The sequence below is a fragment of the Eleutherodactylus coqui genome, chromosome 8 (assembly GCF_035609145.1).
Source record: "Eleutherodactylus coqui strain aEleCoq1 chromosome 8, aEleCoq1.hap1, whole genome shotgun sequence".
In the NCBI taxonomy this organism is placed as follows: domain Eukaryota; kingdom Metazoa; phylum Chordata; class Amphibia; order Anura; family Eleutherodactylidae; genus Eleutherodactylus; species Eleutherodactylus coqui.
This window is the reverse complement of record NC_089844.1, coordinates 165,375,728-165,393,913: the sequence shown is the minus strand read 5'-3', so window position 1 is coordinate 165,393,913 and position 18,186 is coordinate 165,375,728. Positions and strand designations below refer to the sequence as shown.

The window sequence follows — 18,186 nt, the reverse complement described above, 5'->3', positions numbered from 1 at the left end:
TTGCAACTGTGCAAAGGTCGTGGATTCTGCGTCATCACCAGGCGAGGACGCGGGAAAAGATCAGTACTGTATATTACTGACGGCGAGCCGTACGACCATACCGCAGTACAGAAGATAAAGGCGCGGGCGCCGGCTGGGCATGCAGAATCCGCCCCGCCCGCGTGCAGCAGGCCCGGAGCGCACAGTCAAACCTGCATGGCAAAAAGACTTTAAAAACCCTAAAATGCTTACTTTGCCTTCCAAAAAAGAACACAAAAGAGATATAAAAAGCCGTAAAATATAAACTGCAGCTCGTCACGGAAATAAACACACCGCCCCGGCCGCGGGGAAATAGAAAAAAGGTATGAATGCGGCGATGTAGAAAAAAATCATTGAAAAAAAGGGGTGAGGGAGTTATTGTGCAAATACCAAAAAAATCATCCCGTCCTAAAGGGGTTACATTTTAAGGGGTCATTTAGGAGTCATTTTCATCTCCAGTCCTATCACTGAGCAGTGAGGAGCTGCCCGTCCACGATCTGCAGGGACGTACAGAGCGGTAACCCCGTGCCTGCAGCGCGGAGAACGGCCACTGGGGGCAGAAGAGCGCAGCCAGCAAGCAGATCACCCTGAGCGCAGCGCCCTCCCCGCCCACGTCACTTCCGGCAGGTTGCTAGGAGACGCGAGGACGCCGAGGAGAAGTGTAGCGTCCGAGTAGTCGGTATATATGATGACCCCTGCTATATCTATATATTACCCAGTATTCCTCCGCCGCCTCCATCATGCTGTATCTATATCCTTCATGCAGACGGGATGTCTTATGTTAAAGCCGCCTTCACACCGGCGGATGCATGTTTGCGCCGCAGCACAATGTATTTGCGCTATAAACGAGGCTGATTTGCGCCGGTGTCTGCCCTTTTTTTGGACTTTTGCGCACACAGGGACTGATCATTTTCGCATAGGATACGCCCATGGCCGGATTAACGTGGCTAGTTAGCCTAATGAGGCGCGCCCAGCAGAATTGCGCAGCGTATTCTGCATCCGTGCGCCCCCCTGTAAACTCCTATGGAGACCCTCGGGGCACAAAAATTACAGCAGGATCTTTTTTTTTTTTTTTCTCGCATAAAAAACAAGGAAATGTAAATAACTAATTCAGACCGCCGGGCGCCATTCACTGCGTATTGCGCACGTACGTTTTACACGTTCAAAACGTACACAAATACATGCGGGGGGCGTTAAGGTGCCCGGGTACTTCTGGCACATTTTATCCTGCGGGCAGGGTGTAGATTTGACAGAATGGCGTAAGATTAACCCCTTAGTGACCGGCCTGTTTTGCGCCTTGATGACCGGCAGTGTTTTTCGCTTTTACAGCGTTCCGTTCCAAGAGCAATAAGACTTTTTTTTCTTTGCCTCGTGGTTGCAGGACGAGTTGTGATGGCGCCGCTTCGGGGGACATATAATGTATTGTGGAACGTTTATTGATTTTTTTTTTTGGCGGAGGGGGGGGGGGGGGAGGAGGTAAAAAAAAATTCTGCCATTGTTTTTCTTTTACGGGATTCAACAAATAGTATCAAACACTTTTGCCAGCCGGCGCGGTTACCATAATCTATTTATTTAGTTTTTAATGTGGTTTTTTTCTTGCGCCGCCGCATTCCGATCTTATTTCTCCGCCGACCGTGCGGTAATGGTTTTCACGGGTTAAGCTGTAGTTTCCATTGGTGCCATTTTAGGATAAATGCGACTTTTTGATTAGCTATTCTTGCGTAAAAAAAAAAAGGAAAAGCGGCAATGTTGGCGGTTTGGTTTCTCCCGCGCTTATGTTACGCTGCCGGCATTCTTTGGTTCAGTACGATTCCGGCCGTAACAAACGAAGATTGTGTTTTTAAATATTTCACTACTTTGGCACAATAAAACTTTTTTAATGAAAGTAATAATTGTATTTGCGTCGCCGCGTTCCACGACCCGTAACGTTGTTATTTCTGCGCCAAATGCGCTGTGGGAGGCCGTGTTTTGTGCGAGATGAATTGTAGTTTCTATTGTTCTTTATTGCATTTTTGTGAGGCGGGTGAGTGAAAAATACGAATTTTCGCACAGTTTGGGTTTTTTCCGCTTCTCTACACTGTCCAGCGTGTGAAAACCAGACTTTCCATTCTGTAAAACGGTTCCAGTTCCGGTCATTGTGAACAGCTCCCCCCCCCCCCCCCCCCCCCCGTAATAAAGAGGTTATGTAATAAAAAACAAAATACTTGTTTTCTTTTTTTAAATAAACTTTTAACTTCATTTCCTTTTTTTTTTTAAACATGTCGTCCCTCAAGGGGACTTCAATATTCACATGATTATTGGATCTCTGGTATGCTACACTGCATTACTTATGTATTGCAGTTTTGATAGCTCATCAGTCATACCCTGCTGCAGACAAATCTGGAGGCCACGATGGGTGCCCATGGCAATTGCAGGGCTTATCGGCACCTTGCAATCACATTGGCACATTGGCTCCCTCACCTTGCCACCTGCTTGTATGTCGCGATCACTTGATTATCTGAGAACGGAGGTCTCTCTACCACCGGCCATTAGTGAAGCTGTCAGTAGGCAGCCAAGCTCTTGCCAGCACAGGACGACTCTGTCAGCTTTAGATTAGGCTGCCATGTTTTTACTGCAGCTGAGCCTAAGGCCCTTTAGTGACTACTGTGAAACCACATACAGCGAGTCGTTAAGGGGATAAGAAGACCCGGTAGACCGGAAGCTCACATATGTTACGTGTATACGACCCTCTGAAAGCTTATTATACCGCATCACTCATATCCACATACTAATATTTGTTATTTCAGGATTTTGCAGACACACAGAGCATTGAGCCATTTCCAGGATGCTGGTGACCCCGAAACTTCGTGTGGCTGCAACTCGTTCCTCCAGCCAACTGATAACACCAGATGTCATCGTAGAAGAATCCATCCCAGAGCCAAGTACAGAGGGAGAGCTGCATCTGGAGAGAGAGATGTAAGAGCTACCTGTCCTGAATACTGGACCCTGTATTATACACCAGAGCTGCACTCACTATTCTGCTGGTGGAGTCACTGTGTACATACATTACTTATCCTGTACTGATCCTCAGTTACATCCAGTATTATACTGCAGAGCTGCACTCACTATTCTGCTGGTTGAGTCACTGTGTACATACATTACTTATCCTGTACTGATCCTCAGTTACATCCTGTATTATGCTCTAGAGCTGCACTCACTATTCTGCTGGTGGAGTCACTGTGTACATACATTACTTATCCTGTAGTGATCCTGAGTTACATCCTGTATTATACTCCAGAGCTGCACTCACTATTCTGCTGGTGGAGTCACTGTGTACATACATTACTTATCCTATACTGATCCTGAGTTACATCCTGTATTATACTGCAGAGCTGCACTCACTATTCTGCTGGTGGAGTCACTGTGTATATACATTACTTATCCTGTGCTGATCCTGAGTTACATCCTGTATTATACTCCAGAGCTGCACTCACTATTCTGCTGGTGGAGTCACTGTGTACATACATTACTTATCCTGTACTGCTCCTGAGTTACATTCTGTTATATACTGCAGAGCTGCACTCACTATTCTGCTGGTGGAGTCACTGTGTACATACGTTACTTATCCTGAGTTACATCCTGTATTATACTCCAGAGCTGCACTCACTATTCTGCTGGTGGAGTCACTGTGTACATACATTACTTATCCTGTACTGATCCTGAGTTACATCCTGTATTATACTGCAGAGCTGCACTCACTATTCTGCTGGTGGAGTCACTGTGTACATACATTACTTATCCTGTACTGCTCCTGAGTTACATTCTGTTATATACTGCAGAGCTGCACTCACTATTCTGCTGGTGGAGTCACTGTGTACATACGTTACTTATCCTGAGTTACATCCTGTATTATACTCCAGAGCTGCACTCACTATTCTGCTGGTGGAGTCACTGTGTACATACATTACTTATCCTGTACTGATCCTGAGTTACATCCTGTATTATACTGCAGAGCTGCACTCACTATTCTGCTGGTGGAGTCACTGTGTACATACATTACTTATCCTGAGTTACATCCTGTATTATACTCCAGAGCTGCACTCACTATTCTGCTGGTGGAGTCACTGCGTACATACATTACTTATCCTGTACTGATCCTGAGTTACACCCTGTATTATACTCCAGAGCTGCACTCACTATTCTGCTGGTGGAGTCACTGTGTACATACATTACTTATCCTGTACTGATCGTGAGTTACATCCTATATTATACTCCAGAGCTGCACTCACTGTTCTGCTGGTGGAGTCACTGTGTACATACATTACTTATCCTGTACTGATCCTGAGTTACATCCTGTATTATACTCCAGAGCTGCACTCACTATTCTGCTGGTGGAGTCACTGTGTACATACATTACTTATCCTGTACTGATCCTGAGTTACATCCTGTATTATACTCCAGAGCTGCACTCACTATTCTGCTGGTGGAGTCACTGTGTACATACATTACTTATCCTGTACGGATCCTGAGTTACATCCTGTATTATACTCCAGAGCTGCACTCACTATTCTGCTGGTGGAGTCACTGTGTACATACATTACTTATCCTGTACTGATTCTGAGTTACATTCTGTATTATACTCCAGAGCTGCACTCACTATTCTGCTGGTGGAGTCACTGTGTACATACATTACTTATCCTGTACTCATCCTCAGTTACATCCTGTATTCTACTTCACAGCTACACTCACTATTCTGCTGGTGGAGTCACTGTGTACATACGTTACTTATCCTGAGTTACATCCTGTAGATCTTTTTATTATAAAAGTGAAAAACATAACAATAAACAGAACATAAATATCGCTCACTTGGCATAAACATAAAACCAAAACAAAAACAAATTATCACTTGTGTTATCCGTACTTTGCCTTACTGCAGGACAAAAGAAAAAGGTCCATCTGGTCCAAACAATACACACCGCACACTACACCAACCTGCACTCCAAAACTACACTCACTCATCCTCACCAATACATATACACTACATACTACATATAACAATATACACACATGTGAGAAAACATCCCTAACTCACAGGATCCAGCCAGAAATCCCAAAAAAGAAGAAAGATAACGACTAATAACTGAAGCAATTATATAATAACAATAATGCAAACAACCATAACAAAAGTAATAGCAATAAGAACCACCCAATACCTTTTTTTTATTTTTTTTTCCCTTGCAAAATTTTTTATTTTTTTTTTTTTTTTAATTTTTTTTTTACATTTTTATTTTTAATTTTTTTTTTTTTTTTTTTTTTAATGCCCGCCACCTAAAGAATAAAACCTTACATAATCCTAAACTAACCCTATATCCAGACCAAACCACCACACACCCCAAACAACCCCCTACGGTGCAGCCACGGGAGCCACGCCTGCATCCCAAGTCCGTGCTCAATGTCTATGTCCAGGACGAGCCGAGCTGCACCGCATACACACACCCTGCCCGCCGCAGCCTGAGGGCCACGCCCGCACCAACAGTCCGTGCCCAGTGTTCATTGTCCGGGACGTGTCAAGCTACGGCTGAGGCATAAATCCCCCCCTCCCCCCAATAAACCCCCACCCAACCTATCTATAACCCCTAGCCCTATATACAAAACAAAACATATAACCTCTCACATTACATAACTACAAACCAACACTACATATTAATACCCGAAAGCCTAAGGTTCAGTTACCTGCAGCCGTACATACTTCATCTTTGACCGAAAAACAAAAACTCTACTAGTGTCACACTCAGCCCTCCACAAGGACTGGATATGATAAGCCGGGCACCGACCAAAAAGAGAAAAACTATCCCTATAGTTAATCTGTCCCTACAATGTCCCTACTCCTTCCCTAAAACTTACCCTCAGAGAAACTGTCCCTACCTCTCCCTATTCTGTCCCTACAAAGACCCTAACAATAAGAAGACTGTCCCTAACGAAATACAAACCCTCTCCATAGGAGAGAGGCCTTAGTCGTGCCCAACCTCTCATAATCCAGAGAACGCACCTTCACCAGGTCACCCAGGATGTTCCTATTCACCTCATCCACGGGGAGGATTTTCTCTTCCGTCGAAACTAAACACCGTGCGTTCCAAATGTGAAACCTGACCACTAGGCTGACTAAGAATAAAGTGCACCGGTCCCTGCGACCAAGGTCCCCGAATGCCCCATAGACCCATTCCGCATACGAGAGGCGTGCCAACCTGGGCCAACCAATGGAGGCTCCCACCCGTTTGTACACCTCTGTATTAAAGGGACACTGAAGCAGGAAATGCTCCATGCTTTCCAGTACGTTGCTGCACTCCTGGCGGGGCCAACCCCTATCCACCAGTGGCCTGCTCTTCAAGTTGCCCCTTACATACAGTCTCCCGTGGAAACAGCGCCAAGTCAAGTCCCAAAACTTCAAGGGGATCCTGTCAGAATTCAATAAACGTAACCCTCCCTCCAGGTCCCGACTTGGGCAGTCCTTGAGCGCCAGGGGCTTCTGGAAATGGGTCAACAGAACCCTCTTATCGAGGAGTTTCCTCGACAGAGTTCTGATCTCCCACATCCCCAGACCCCACCGACGTATCATCTTCAGAACCACGGTAGCGTAAGCCGGAAGATGCCCGTGCGGCGTGCGAAGATCCTTCACTCGCCCTCCAGTCTCCCATTCCTGGAAGAAAGGCCGAAGCCATCCCCAACAGGAGAATACCCACGGAGGAGCCCTCTCTTGCCAGAGGTTGCCTATATTGATCTTAACAAAGGTGTTTACGAGAAACACCACGGGGTTGACCATAGATAACCCCCCTAGTCTCCTCGTGCGATATGTGACATCTCTCCTAATTAGGTTCAACCTGTTCCCCCACAACATTAGGAAGAACAGGTTGTAGACCCGGGTCCAGAGAGGTTCTGGCAAAATGCATACGCTGCCCAGGTAGATGAATAAAGGGAGCAGGTATGTTTTGATCAGGTTAACCCTTTCCCGAAGGGTCAAAGACCAACCCTTCCACCGGGCCACCTTCTGAGTGGCACCATCGAGCCTGACCACCCAATTTTGCATGGGGTAATCTCCCCGGCCGAATTTGATGCCGAGAACTTTAGCCGAGTCCTGGGGCACTGGAAGGGTGTCCGGGAGACTAAATGTAGGATCTCCCCTTCCTAACCAGAGACTTTCGCACTTATCCCAGTTGATGCCGGACCCGGATGCTTCCGAGTAGCGATCCACCTCTGCCATCACGTACTCTGCCTCCCCCCTCGAGGACACAAAGACGGTGACGTCATCAGCGTACGCTGCCACCCTGAGGGCGGCTTCCGGCACCGCCCGATCCATCCCGACCCCCGCCATAGGCCCACCATCAATCATCCTAAGGAAAGGATCAATGGCAAACACGTACAGCAAGGGGCTCAGAGGACAACCCTGACGGACGCCAGACCCAACCTCAAATGGGTGGCCGACCCAACCGTTCACTAGCGGGAAAGTCTCAGCCCCCGCGTACAATGTCTTGAGCCAATTGACAAACCCCACTGGCAGGCCATATCTCAGAAGAACAGACCAGAGGTACTCGTGATTAACCCGATCAAACGCTTTGGCCTGATCCAAGGACAGCAGGTACCCCTCCCAGTGACCAGCCCTACCCTGCTCCACTGCCTCCCTGACACCTAGAACAGCACTAAAGGTGCTACGGCCTGGAACAGAGCAATGCTGGGCGCCCGAGAGGAGCCGGGGTGCAAACTTGACCAGCCGATTAAACAGCACTTTTGCCAGAACCTTCCTGTCCGTATTGAGAAGCGCTATGGGACGCCAGTTCTCAATACGGCTCGAGTCTTTACCCTTTGACAGAAGGATCAAAGCCGACCTCCTCATTGACTTTGGGAGAGTGTCCGAGGAAAGACACTCATTGAAAACCTCAGTCAAGAGGGGACTCAAGAGGTCCTTAAAGGTCTTATAGTACTCAGATGTTAAGCCATCCGGTCCTGGCGATTTTTTGAGCGCAAGCCCATCAATCGCCAGTTTAACTTCCTCTATGTTGATCTCCTCTGTCAAAACATTAAGGGAGATGTCATCCCCTGGCTCAGGAACAGCTTCAGCCAGGAAAGCCGACATCACATCTCGATCTAGATCCTTCTTCCTCAAAAGGTGCGAGTAGAAGGATCTGATGACTTCCAGAATCCCTGATCTGGACCTGTTCAGAGATCCCGTACCGTCGATCAGTCCAGTGACAACTTTACGATTCACTGACATCTTGCAGTTTCTGTAAGGGTCAGGTGAGTGGTACTTCCCGAAGTCCCTCTCAAAAACCAAAGATGCGTGCCTATTATACTGGCACCCTTTGAGCAAAGACTTCACTCTGGAGATCTCCTTGCGGCTACCTCCAGTCGAGATGAGATGTTCGAGTTTCCTCCTCAGGCCCTGATAAAGACGATACTTACTCAGGCTCCTGAGGCTAGAGAGCTGGCGGAAGAACCTCGCAGCCCTGATCTTGAATATCTCCCACCACTCTGACTTACTGCTACAAAGATCCAGTAATGGTACCTGGCTCTGCAGAAAATCCTCAAAGGACTGTCTTATCTCTGCTTCCTCCAGGAGTGATGAATTCAGCCTCCATAAGCCTCTACCCATCCGGGGGGTCTCTGTCTGATTTTGTTTTCCCTGAATGTTGCAGTGGTCGGAGAATTCCACCTCAACAACAGAAACTGGTGAAGAGATGGCTTCCTCCTTCAAATAAAACCTATCTATTCTAGACCTGCACTCGCCTCTATAATAGGTGAAACCCGTGTGGCCTGGGGTGTGCCGGATGTGGACATCCACCAGGCGAGCTTCGCTAGCTATGCTATTAAGCGCGACGCTATCATAAGTCAGCTTGCCTAGGGAGCCTCCCCTGTCACGGGTCCTCGTGACTGCGTTAAAGTCACCCCCAAAGATCACCTGCCGACTGGTAAAAAGATACGGCTTGATCCTCATAAAGAGATCTTTGCGGTCCCGCTTGGTTTGGGGACCGTAGATGTTGATTAGCCGAAGCTCTTGTCCCTTCATGAGAACATCCAGGATCAGGCACCTCCCTATTTCTAACTCGATAACCCGTCGGCATTCAACCGCTGTGGTAAAAAGTACCGCCACTCCGCTATATGGCTCGGCCGCAAGAGACCAGTAAGATGGACCAGACCTCCATTCCCTCCTTGCCTTGTGCACAGCTGCCAAATTTGGCAGCCTGGTCTCTTGCAAAAACAAAATGTCAGCTTCAACGCGGCCGAGAAAATCAAAGGCCGCAAATCTAGCCATATCAGATTTAATGCTGGCAACATTAATGGATGCCAGCGTCAACGGAGCGGGTGCCGCCATCAGTGGTGATTGAGTTAGATGGCTTTCTTCTTCCCACCCCCCTTCTCATCCGGGTCTGAGGATGACCCCTTGCCACGTTTCTTGGACACTGAAAGGTCCATGGCAAGGGGCTCCTCGACCTCGTCCTCCTTGCCACTGGGCTCTGGGCCAGCCCTCCCCCTGGAGGTCACCAAACCCCCATAAGAGGAAGGCTCAGCACCCCCTGTAGGCCCCACGCTTGTCCTGGGCACCTCTCCCTCTGCCTCCTCCGAGGACGAGAGAGCTTGGTACCTGTTGGAGAGCCCAACAAGAGGAGAGTTTGGATTGCCTTCCTGCACCTGGCCCGTTGCAGGGGAAGATTTCCCTTCCCTTTTTTTCATTTTCTTGGAGCCCTGCTTACGCTTTTTCTTTTGCCACTCATCCTTGCCCTCACCCACACTTTCATAGTGGGAAGAATCTGAATAAGTGGCATCCTCTTCCCTTTGGATCCTCCGGACCTCCTCATCCAGCTCCCTGTCCCCTGGAGCCTCAGCCACATGATTTGCGTCCGGAGCAGGGGCCAGCATTGACCCACCTGCCACCTGGGTTTCCACCAGCTCCCTGCCCCTTCCGCGCTTCTCTTGGCGCCTCAGCTTGGCTGCCCCAGCATGTTTGTTCTTCCTTGGCTCCTGGGCTCCATCGTCTCTGCTGGTCCCCTCCCCTGCAGAAGCAACCTCATGGCTCTCCTCCGCTGGGGCCATGACCGCATTGGCGAAAGAGCGCGGACAGCGACTGAATGGGTGACCGAGGTCACCACACAGGTGACACCTAATCTCTGTACAAGATGCCGCAAGATGACCTACCTCGCCACACAGAGCGCACTTGATGATGTTACAGGCTGCACTCAAATGTGTGGGGTCGCCGCACTTGTGACAGAGCTTCGGCTGCCCCTGGTAGAAGGCCAAGATACGATCCCTGCCAAGGAAGGCCGCGGATGGTATGTGGGCCACCGAATTCCCTGAACGCTTAAGTTTCACCATAAACGTCCAGGCTCCGGACCAGATGCCGTGCTCGTCCCGGTTCTTATTGGGCATATCCACCACCTCTCCATACCGACTTATCCAAGTCATGATATCGTAACAAGAGAGGGACTCGTTACGAGTCAAAACGGTCACTCTCTTGACTCCAGTCTGGCGGGTTACCACTTGTGCAGCGAAACCGTGCCAGCCGGGCTCGTTCTTCATCAACTCGTAGTTCCCCCAAAAGAGCTCGAGGCCCTCTGGGCGAACAAAGCTGATGTCGAACTCAGACGTGCCGTAAGGATGGATCAGGGCATAGATGTCATTTGCCCTGAAACCCATCTTCAGCAGAAGCTCCACCACCTTACCCCTGGATGGACACGCGTCATTGCCCCTCCACTGAAGACGAGCCACATTCCTACGGCCAATGTCCTGCCCGGTTGTCGGCAGGGACCAGACGGTCTCCCCCCTTTGTTCTCGGAAGGCACCAAGACCATGTCTCTCCACCCAGAGAGACAAATCCACAACTCTGCCCCCTACATTCATCGAGCTCTCCCCCCTCCTCAAGGCCTCCAGGAGGCGCCGTTGCAAAATGCCGTCCCCAGAGCCCAAAGACAAGGAGGACGCCTCTCCCCTCCCTCCAGCGGCGACACTGGCATAAGTTCTACCAGATGTTGTCGCCGCTGGGGGGGCGACTGGATCCTGACCCACACCCTGACTACCCTCCGAAGCCCCACCCTCCCGTACAAGAGGTGGCATACTAGCCGGGGAACCAGGGACACCTGTTCCTGCAGGAACAGGGGCAGCAGGAACAGGGGCAGCAGGGGTACCAACAGCCGCATCCATTACCTCACTCACTTCTCTATTAGCTGCTGGACCAGGACCTTTATTATTTTTACCCTCTTTTTGCCCTGAGGGCAAGTCCGTGGCACCTCCAGTGGGTGGCTGGAGATGCACTTCAGAGGATTCAGTGTCTGGCCTTTTAACATTTTTCCTTACTTTGGTGGATGTAGCTCCGCCCACCTTAGCCACTCTGGGATTTGTAGTTCCTTCAACTTCCCTTCCAGGAACAGGAGCATGTTTACCATGGGTGGGAGGATCGGTAGACCCGGCCACCACCCACTGCGCCCCCTCTGCACCTGATAGGCGCTTTAGGGACACAGCGGGGACAGCCAGGCCACCACAGGTGGGACCTGGTGCCGGATCACGCCTCCCTCCCACTGGGACATGACCGACAGCACCAGCACCTCTGGACTGGCCGCGACCCTTTGCTTTCCCAACGCTCTTCTCCACCTCCTTTACTCCTCCATTCCCACTACTGGCACAAGGGGACTTGGAGTTTTGGGCCGCATTAACCCTCTCTTCCCCAGTCCCCTGCACCGGACTCACCACAGAGCCCGGGACTAGGAGCTCAGGGTTACCACCCTGGTCTGACTTTTCAGCCAAACCAGAGTGCTTGGTGACATAAACAAATTTTTCTTGTATATATTTTTTTTCCTTTTTCCTCTTCTTCTTCTTGCTTGAGGTCTCCGGGGGACAATCATTCCCAAAATAGCAGGACTGCAGCCTCTCTGGGGACTCTTGCAGCTGTATCTGCCGCATTATCAGCGCACCCTCTCCACTGCTGCTGCAGCTGTCATCACTGTCCTCCAGGTCAGATTCACCCGACGTGGGGGGCAGGCTCACCTGTTCAGCTGGGATGCTGGGCCCAGTAGTCCCACCTGGCAGTGAAAATTGCTGCTCACCAGAGCACCCAGCTCGCCCATCCTGAGCACCGTCAGATTCGCCCGTGCTGCTGCTTGAGCGCCTGGCAGAGCGCTCTTTAATAGCAGCGCTGCTCACTGACGCCATTTTGCTGAACCTCTCATCATTTAACAGTTTTTCTTTGAAAGGCCCACTTCTTTCCAGAATCCTTTCCCTCTCCTCTGCATAAAACTCAATGGCCTCCTCACAGGCTTCAATCTGCCGCGATATGGCTAACTTCCTGGTGCGGGATCTGGCCCGCTCCGCATCATAGCGGGCAACGTGCAGCTCCTGCTTATATTTATTCAGCTGCCTCCCGACATGCCCAAAGTCCTTCATATACTTGGCAATGCGTGATGCCACATCCGTTACAGACTCGCCCTCCCTGCGATCAGCCCAACTTGCCTGCAAACGTTGTTTTGCCGCATGGTCCTCCACTCTCTTCCTCTGGCTGCGGGTCCTCTTGGGCTCCTCCAGGGGAGTCAGGGTGACATTGCTGCCACTCCGACCAGGTGTTCTCCCCTCCTGGGGTGCAGTCCTCCCTCCCCCCGACCGAGGCCAGAGGGAGGAGGTCTGGGACTCCATGGCTGGAGCAAGCCCAGCACCTGTAGACTTGGCTGGGTAAGCTTTCCTCTTACTGGTGACCACACCCTGGATCCTGCAGAGCTCTCACACACCCAACCTTCTCCAGAGATGCACTCACTATTCTGCTGGTGGAGTCACTGTGTACATACATTACTTATCCTGTACTGATCCTGAGTTACATCCTGTATTATACTCCAGAGCTGCACTCACTATTCTGCTGGTGGAGTCACTGTGTACATACATTACTTATCCTGTACTGATCCTGAGTTACATCCTGTATTATACTCCAGAGCTGCACTCACTATTCTGCTGGTGGAGTCACTGTGTACATACATTACTTATCCTGTACGGATCCTGAGTTACATCCTGTATTATACTCCAGAGCTGCACTCACTATTCTGCTGGTGGAGTCACTGTGTACATACATTACTGATCCTGTACTGATCCCGAGTTACATCCTGTATTATACTCCAGAGCTGCACTCACTATTCTGCTGGTGCAGTCACTGTGTACATACATTAATATTTTGCGATCGGTACTGGAAACAGTCAGCAATCTGCCCAGGTATCCATAACTTAGCTTGGCTGTTCCGCTTCCTCTTTTCCACCCCCAGTGACTGTGGAGAGGAGGTGATGAGCTGTAGATTTAACCCCTCAGGAACCCTGCTTGCTGTTGGCCTTGTCACCGGGACCATAAAGGTAACACGCTACTACGGCACATACATGGGGGTAATAATCTGCAGCAGTACTGACTGCCATGTGCAATGCTCTGTGTCTCTGCAGGTGTACTCCATGCCTGATGGGAGCTGGGTCCACACCCTTAGGGATGACCAGTCAATAGTCCAACGCCTGCCTGTGACTGCTCTGAGGTTTCACCCCGCCAGACCCTCCTCCAAGGGGGACCTGCTGCTGGCAGCATGTGAGATCCGGGGGTCCTAGTGCTTCTGGGGGGGAGGTTGTGAGCCGCTGCGCTCTCACTAATAAGGCAGTCCTCGTTGGAAGGAGCTCCCCCATATCCTGTCCTCTCCGTCCCCCTCAGATGCCGGCGGTCAGGTGAAGTTCTGGCATATTTCCACCCAGAGCTGCACCCGCTCCCTGACAGAAGACAGACAGACCCTCGCCGCCACCTTCAGCCCATCCGGCCGCCACTTCCTTACAGCAGGGTCCAGCGACAAAATCCTTGTATACGACACTGAAACCATGATGTGTGTGAACATCTGCCAGCCCAGGTCTGTGCCAGCGCCACCACCTGTGCCCCTCATATCGGGGGTCTCTGTTATATCTTATGCTTCCTCCCCGCAGCCCCTCTCTGTCTGTGATGGACGGGCATCGCTCCCGGGTCTTCGGACTTACCTTCCACCCCTTAAGTGATGAGGGTTTTATATCCGGCGGCTGGGATGACACCGTGCAGGTGAGGCTGTTATTACGCTCTAGGACCGGAGGTCACTAACAGGGGGCTATAAATGACTTGGGGAGAGTTCACAGATTATTGTCACCAAGCAAGTTCTTTAGTCAGAGCAGCTCATCACTCCCAGCTGACTGGCAGACGGGGGCGCTGTTTCTCCTTGGGGAGAGCGCTAGTTGGTATAGGAGTCTTATAGGCCAGGCAATGCTCCCTGGGATAAAGGATATGGAAATAAGGTGTCCTCCTGGAGAGAGAAAGCAGGCTCTCTACTGCCACCTGCTGGATAGGAACCCCACAATAAGTCCCTCTTTAAGAGGCTTTGCAGCAAGACTGAGGGTGGATAATTAAGCACTGACTGACATCCATCATCAGTACTAGGTGGCGGAGAGCCCTCTGCTGTAGGCGGGGGTACTTTCTCCTTGTGGAGACGACTAGTTGGTGTAGGGCGTCTTCTAGGTCAGGTATTGCCCTCTGGGTATGTAAATTAGCTCCCATCTGAGAGGGATCACATGACATTGGGGGCGGGATTGGCAGGTGATCCTTCTCAGCCAATAGGGATGTGCTGCTTTGCATACTTGCTTCTTTTTGCTGTCCCCTAACTGGGACTTTGGAGGAACTGACACCCCCCCCCCTATAATAATGGCGCTGATGCACAGCCGCACAGGTAGCATTAACCCGTTCAGCACCGGACTGCTCTGTGTCACATGCGGTTTCTTCTTTTGATGATCTTTTCTCTTCTCTCGCAGTTCTGGGACATCAGACAGAAGCATTCCTTAAGGTAATGGCGGCCAGATAACGTACAGATGGCGGTTGGCGCTTGTGAAGCCTTTGCGTTACGTAAATTAACTGGTAAAATCCCTGATTCTCCCCCCCCCCCCCCCCCCCGCCCCTTCCTCCTCAGGAGGATCTCTGGACCTCACGTGTGTGGCGACGCTCTGGCCATCGATCCGGGCACACAGCAGATCCTGATTGGCTCGTGGCGGAAGGAGGAGAATCTGCAGGTGAGGAGATGGCAGCAGCCTGGGACTGTCATGGCGGCCATGTTGGCTGCCACCCATGCATTATAGGATCTATGTACCCGGGGAAATGTTCTATAAACCATCCCCCTCCTTTGTTCTTACTGCCATAATAGTTCTCATTGTGCGCAGATTTGGGATTCTCAAACTGGACAGAAAATCCATACTGTGCCCGATGACTACCGAGGACCGTCCAGGGTGAGTAGGGATCAGCAACGTGACAGGCTGATTGGTGGTGGTCCGATAGCTAAGACCCCTATATATACCGAGACCAGGGAGGTGCCCGTTCCCCTTCCTGGCACACAAGCAGCATACGGAAACTAGTTTCGAGTTTCCTTGCCCCATATACTCCAATCACATCTAGAGCTGCATTTACACTGTGTCTTGACTTCACATGGCTCTCCCTGCTGGTTCAGTGTCTGTAATGAGCGCGCTCTGCTGTGGTGCATGCTGGGAGATGTAGGGTGTATATCCAACACTGTTCTGAAAATCTTTGGATAGCGTCAAATTACCTTACAAATACTTTGCTTTGTGTGTCATACTCCAGTCACCTCCAGAGCTGCAATCACAATGCTGCTCGCTATCTTGTAGAATGCTATCAATGTGCTGCCTCCGTCAGCTTTTGTTCACACAGGACATCTGTGTCGGAGATGTTTGAGCACAGATTTCTTCTTCAGTGGCGCCAATCTTTGCGCGGACGCTCCCACGTAGAATCCACATTGACGGGTGACGTCACTTCTTATTTTTTTCCACGCATTGAAAAAATCCGCACCATCCAGATTATGACTTGTTTCCATTCATATGAATGGGGCGCGTATTTGCTGCGGTTTCGATGCTCAGTCGGCGTAGATTATGCCGTGTGGGCGGGGCCTCACACTCCATAGCTCGCTACTTAGTTCTGCATTGTTTTCTGGGAAATGCGCCATTTCCTTTCTACATAAGCTTTCAAAATAGCATCATATGTAAACCCTACATTTCCCATCATGCACCACAGCAGAGCACGCTCTTTACAGACACTGAACCAGCAGACTGTGAGGTCATCAGATAACGTAGCCAGCAAAATCATGAGTGCAGCTCTGGAGGTAACTAGAGTATATGTAAGTCTGAACCAGTGCAAGTGAATGCATCAGCGCAGCTCCGGCATGTCGCTGTGATAACGACTCTCTGCCGCTCAGGTCTACGGCTGTCGCTGGTTGGGCGCGAGTCACATGATCGCGGCAGGAAGTGACATTAACACATGCAGAGTCATCGACCGGAACTCCTTGCTGGTGAGTAAATGCTGTAATATAACCGTCTATCCGCACAGACTCGCACTACGGGGGTAAGCTCACTGAGGGGAGACCCCCATCCAATAATTACCACACTGCGGATGGCGTTCGCTACGGTTCACTAAATTAGCGCAGCGTCATGTGATCCCGCGCACTCCTGTCCCTCACGCCTCTCCTTTCTACAGACCCGCGGGAGCCTGGTTGACCTGCCCGCTGGAGTCTACAGTCTGGATGTCTCGTCCTCCGGCTCATCCGTCGCCCCTCTTCTTGCCGTTACCTCAAGTCACAGAGTCTTCCTGCTGCGTCCGACAGGGAGCGCCTTCTCCAGCCCCTCCACATAACGGTGATCACTACTCTCATCATCCATTGTGGACAGTATTTCATGCGCAAATATGGACAGTCGCTACCATCTACCGCGAGGTTTGTGCCGCACTGATGCCCTCCAACCCATCACGGACCGCAGGACTCGGCTCAGTGCTGTAGTAGTGGCTGACAATAATGCCGGTGTCAGTGTTACTGCTGCTTCATGTCCTCGCCGCCTCCTCATAAAAATCTCTTTTTGGTTTTTCTTCACGTTGTCTTTGCACCACGTCTGTAGCAGCTGTAATCTGTGCAATTCACATTGTGTCCACTAGGAGGCAATGAGAAACACTTCTTAGGCCGGAGATATACCGCGATTTTGTGTCCGTAATATATGTGTCGCGGCCGGACCGCGGGTGTCCTGTCCTGAACTCCAGGCTTCATACATTCATGTGGTGCACGGAGTTTGGGTCAGAAGACCCGCGTGCGGTCAGACCGGCCAGAACTCCGTATAACAGACGCAAAATTGGATCCAAAATACTGTGGTGTGTGACCGTGCTTACAGAGACTCAATTTAACACAATACGTAAGGCCAAAAACAGACCCCAGCCATCCAGTTCAGCCTATTACCCCCCAAGGTTGATCCGGAGGAAGGAAAAATTCCTTCCCGACTCCAATCTGGCAATCAGAATAATCCCCGGATCCCCGACCCTCCTGGGGAATCCGTGATAGCATATGTAATATTGTATCACGCCAGAAAGGTGTCCAGGAACCTTTTGTACTCTTCTAGTGATTCCCCATTACCACGTCCTCAGGTAGAGAGTTCCATAGTCTCACTGCTCTTACAGTAAAGAACCCGCTTCTATGTTGATGTAGAAACCTTCTTTCCTCTAGACGTACGGAGCGCCCCCTTGTTACAGTCACAGTTCTGGGTATAAATAGATGGGAAAGATCTCTGTATTGACCCCTGATATATCTATACACAGTTATTAGGGCGCCCCCTTGTTACAGTCCTGAGTATAAATAGATGATGGAAGAGATCTCTGTATTGTCCCCTGATATATTATACATAGTTATTAGAGCGCCCCCTTGTTACAGTCCTGGGTATAAATAGATGATGGGAGAGATCTCTGTATTGTCCTCTGATATACTTATACATAGTTATTAACCCCTTAGTGACGGCCCTATCGTAAAACTACGTCCTGCTGTTGCAGGACGTGTATGGAGGGAAGTAGCGCCGCTATCTCCCTCCATACAGCGCGGGCGTCAGCTGTTTATTACAGCTGACACCCGCGTGCAATAGCCGCGCTTGGCCGTTCGCGGCTATTAACCCTTTAAATGCCGCTGTCAATTCTGACAGCGACATTTAAATCCCCCGAACGCTGTTTGGGGGTCCCGCACGCCCCCCCCCCCCCCCCGCGCTGAGATCGGGGGATCCGTGCAGGTGTCATGGCAGCCGGGGGCCTAATGAATGGCCCCAGGGCTGCCTTAGCAGACTGCCTATCAAGCTATCCACACAGGGTGGCTTGATA

General features: G+C 50.5%; 1 protein-coding gene across 2 annotated transcripts; it reads left to right on the top strand.

Moving 5' to 3' along the window:
• Window positions 1-638: 638 nt before the first annotated feature.
• LOC136577124 (WD repeat-containing protein 5B-like) lies at window positions 639-16,921 on the top strand. Of its 2 annotated transcripts, none has more exons than XM_066576872.1 (11): window positions 639-697; window positions 2,805-2,973; window positions 13,280-13,364; window positions 13,449-13,584; window positions 13,705-13,894; window positions 13,968-14,076; window positions 14,817-14,848; window positions 14,972-15,071; window positions 15,219-15,284; window positions 16,262-16,354; window positions 16,540-16,921. In XM_066576872.1, the coding sequence occupies exons 2-11, from the start codon at window positions 2,843-2,845 to the stop codon at window positions 16,693-16,695; spliced, it is 1,098 nt and encodes a 365-aa protein (XP_066432969.1). In that variant the 5' UTR covers window positions 639-697; window positions 2,805-2,842; the 3' UTR covers window positions 16,696-16,921. The 2 variants fall into 2 exon arrangements, with proteins under 2 accessions (XP_066432969.1, XP_066432970.1); XM_066576873.1 differs by having other exon boundaries at window positions 646-697; window positions 2,815-2,973.
• Window positions 16,922-18,186: the final 1,265 nt, after the last annotated feature.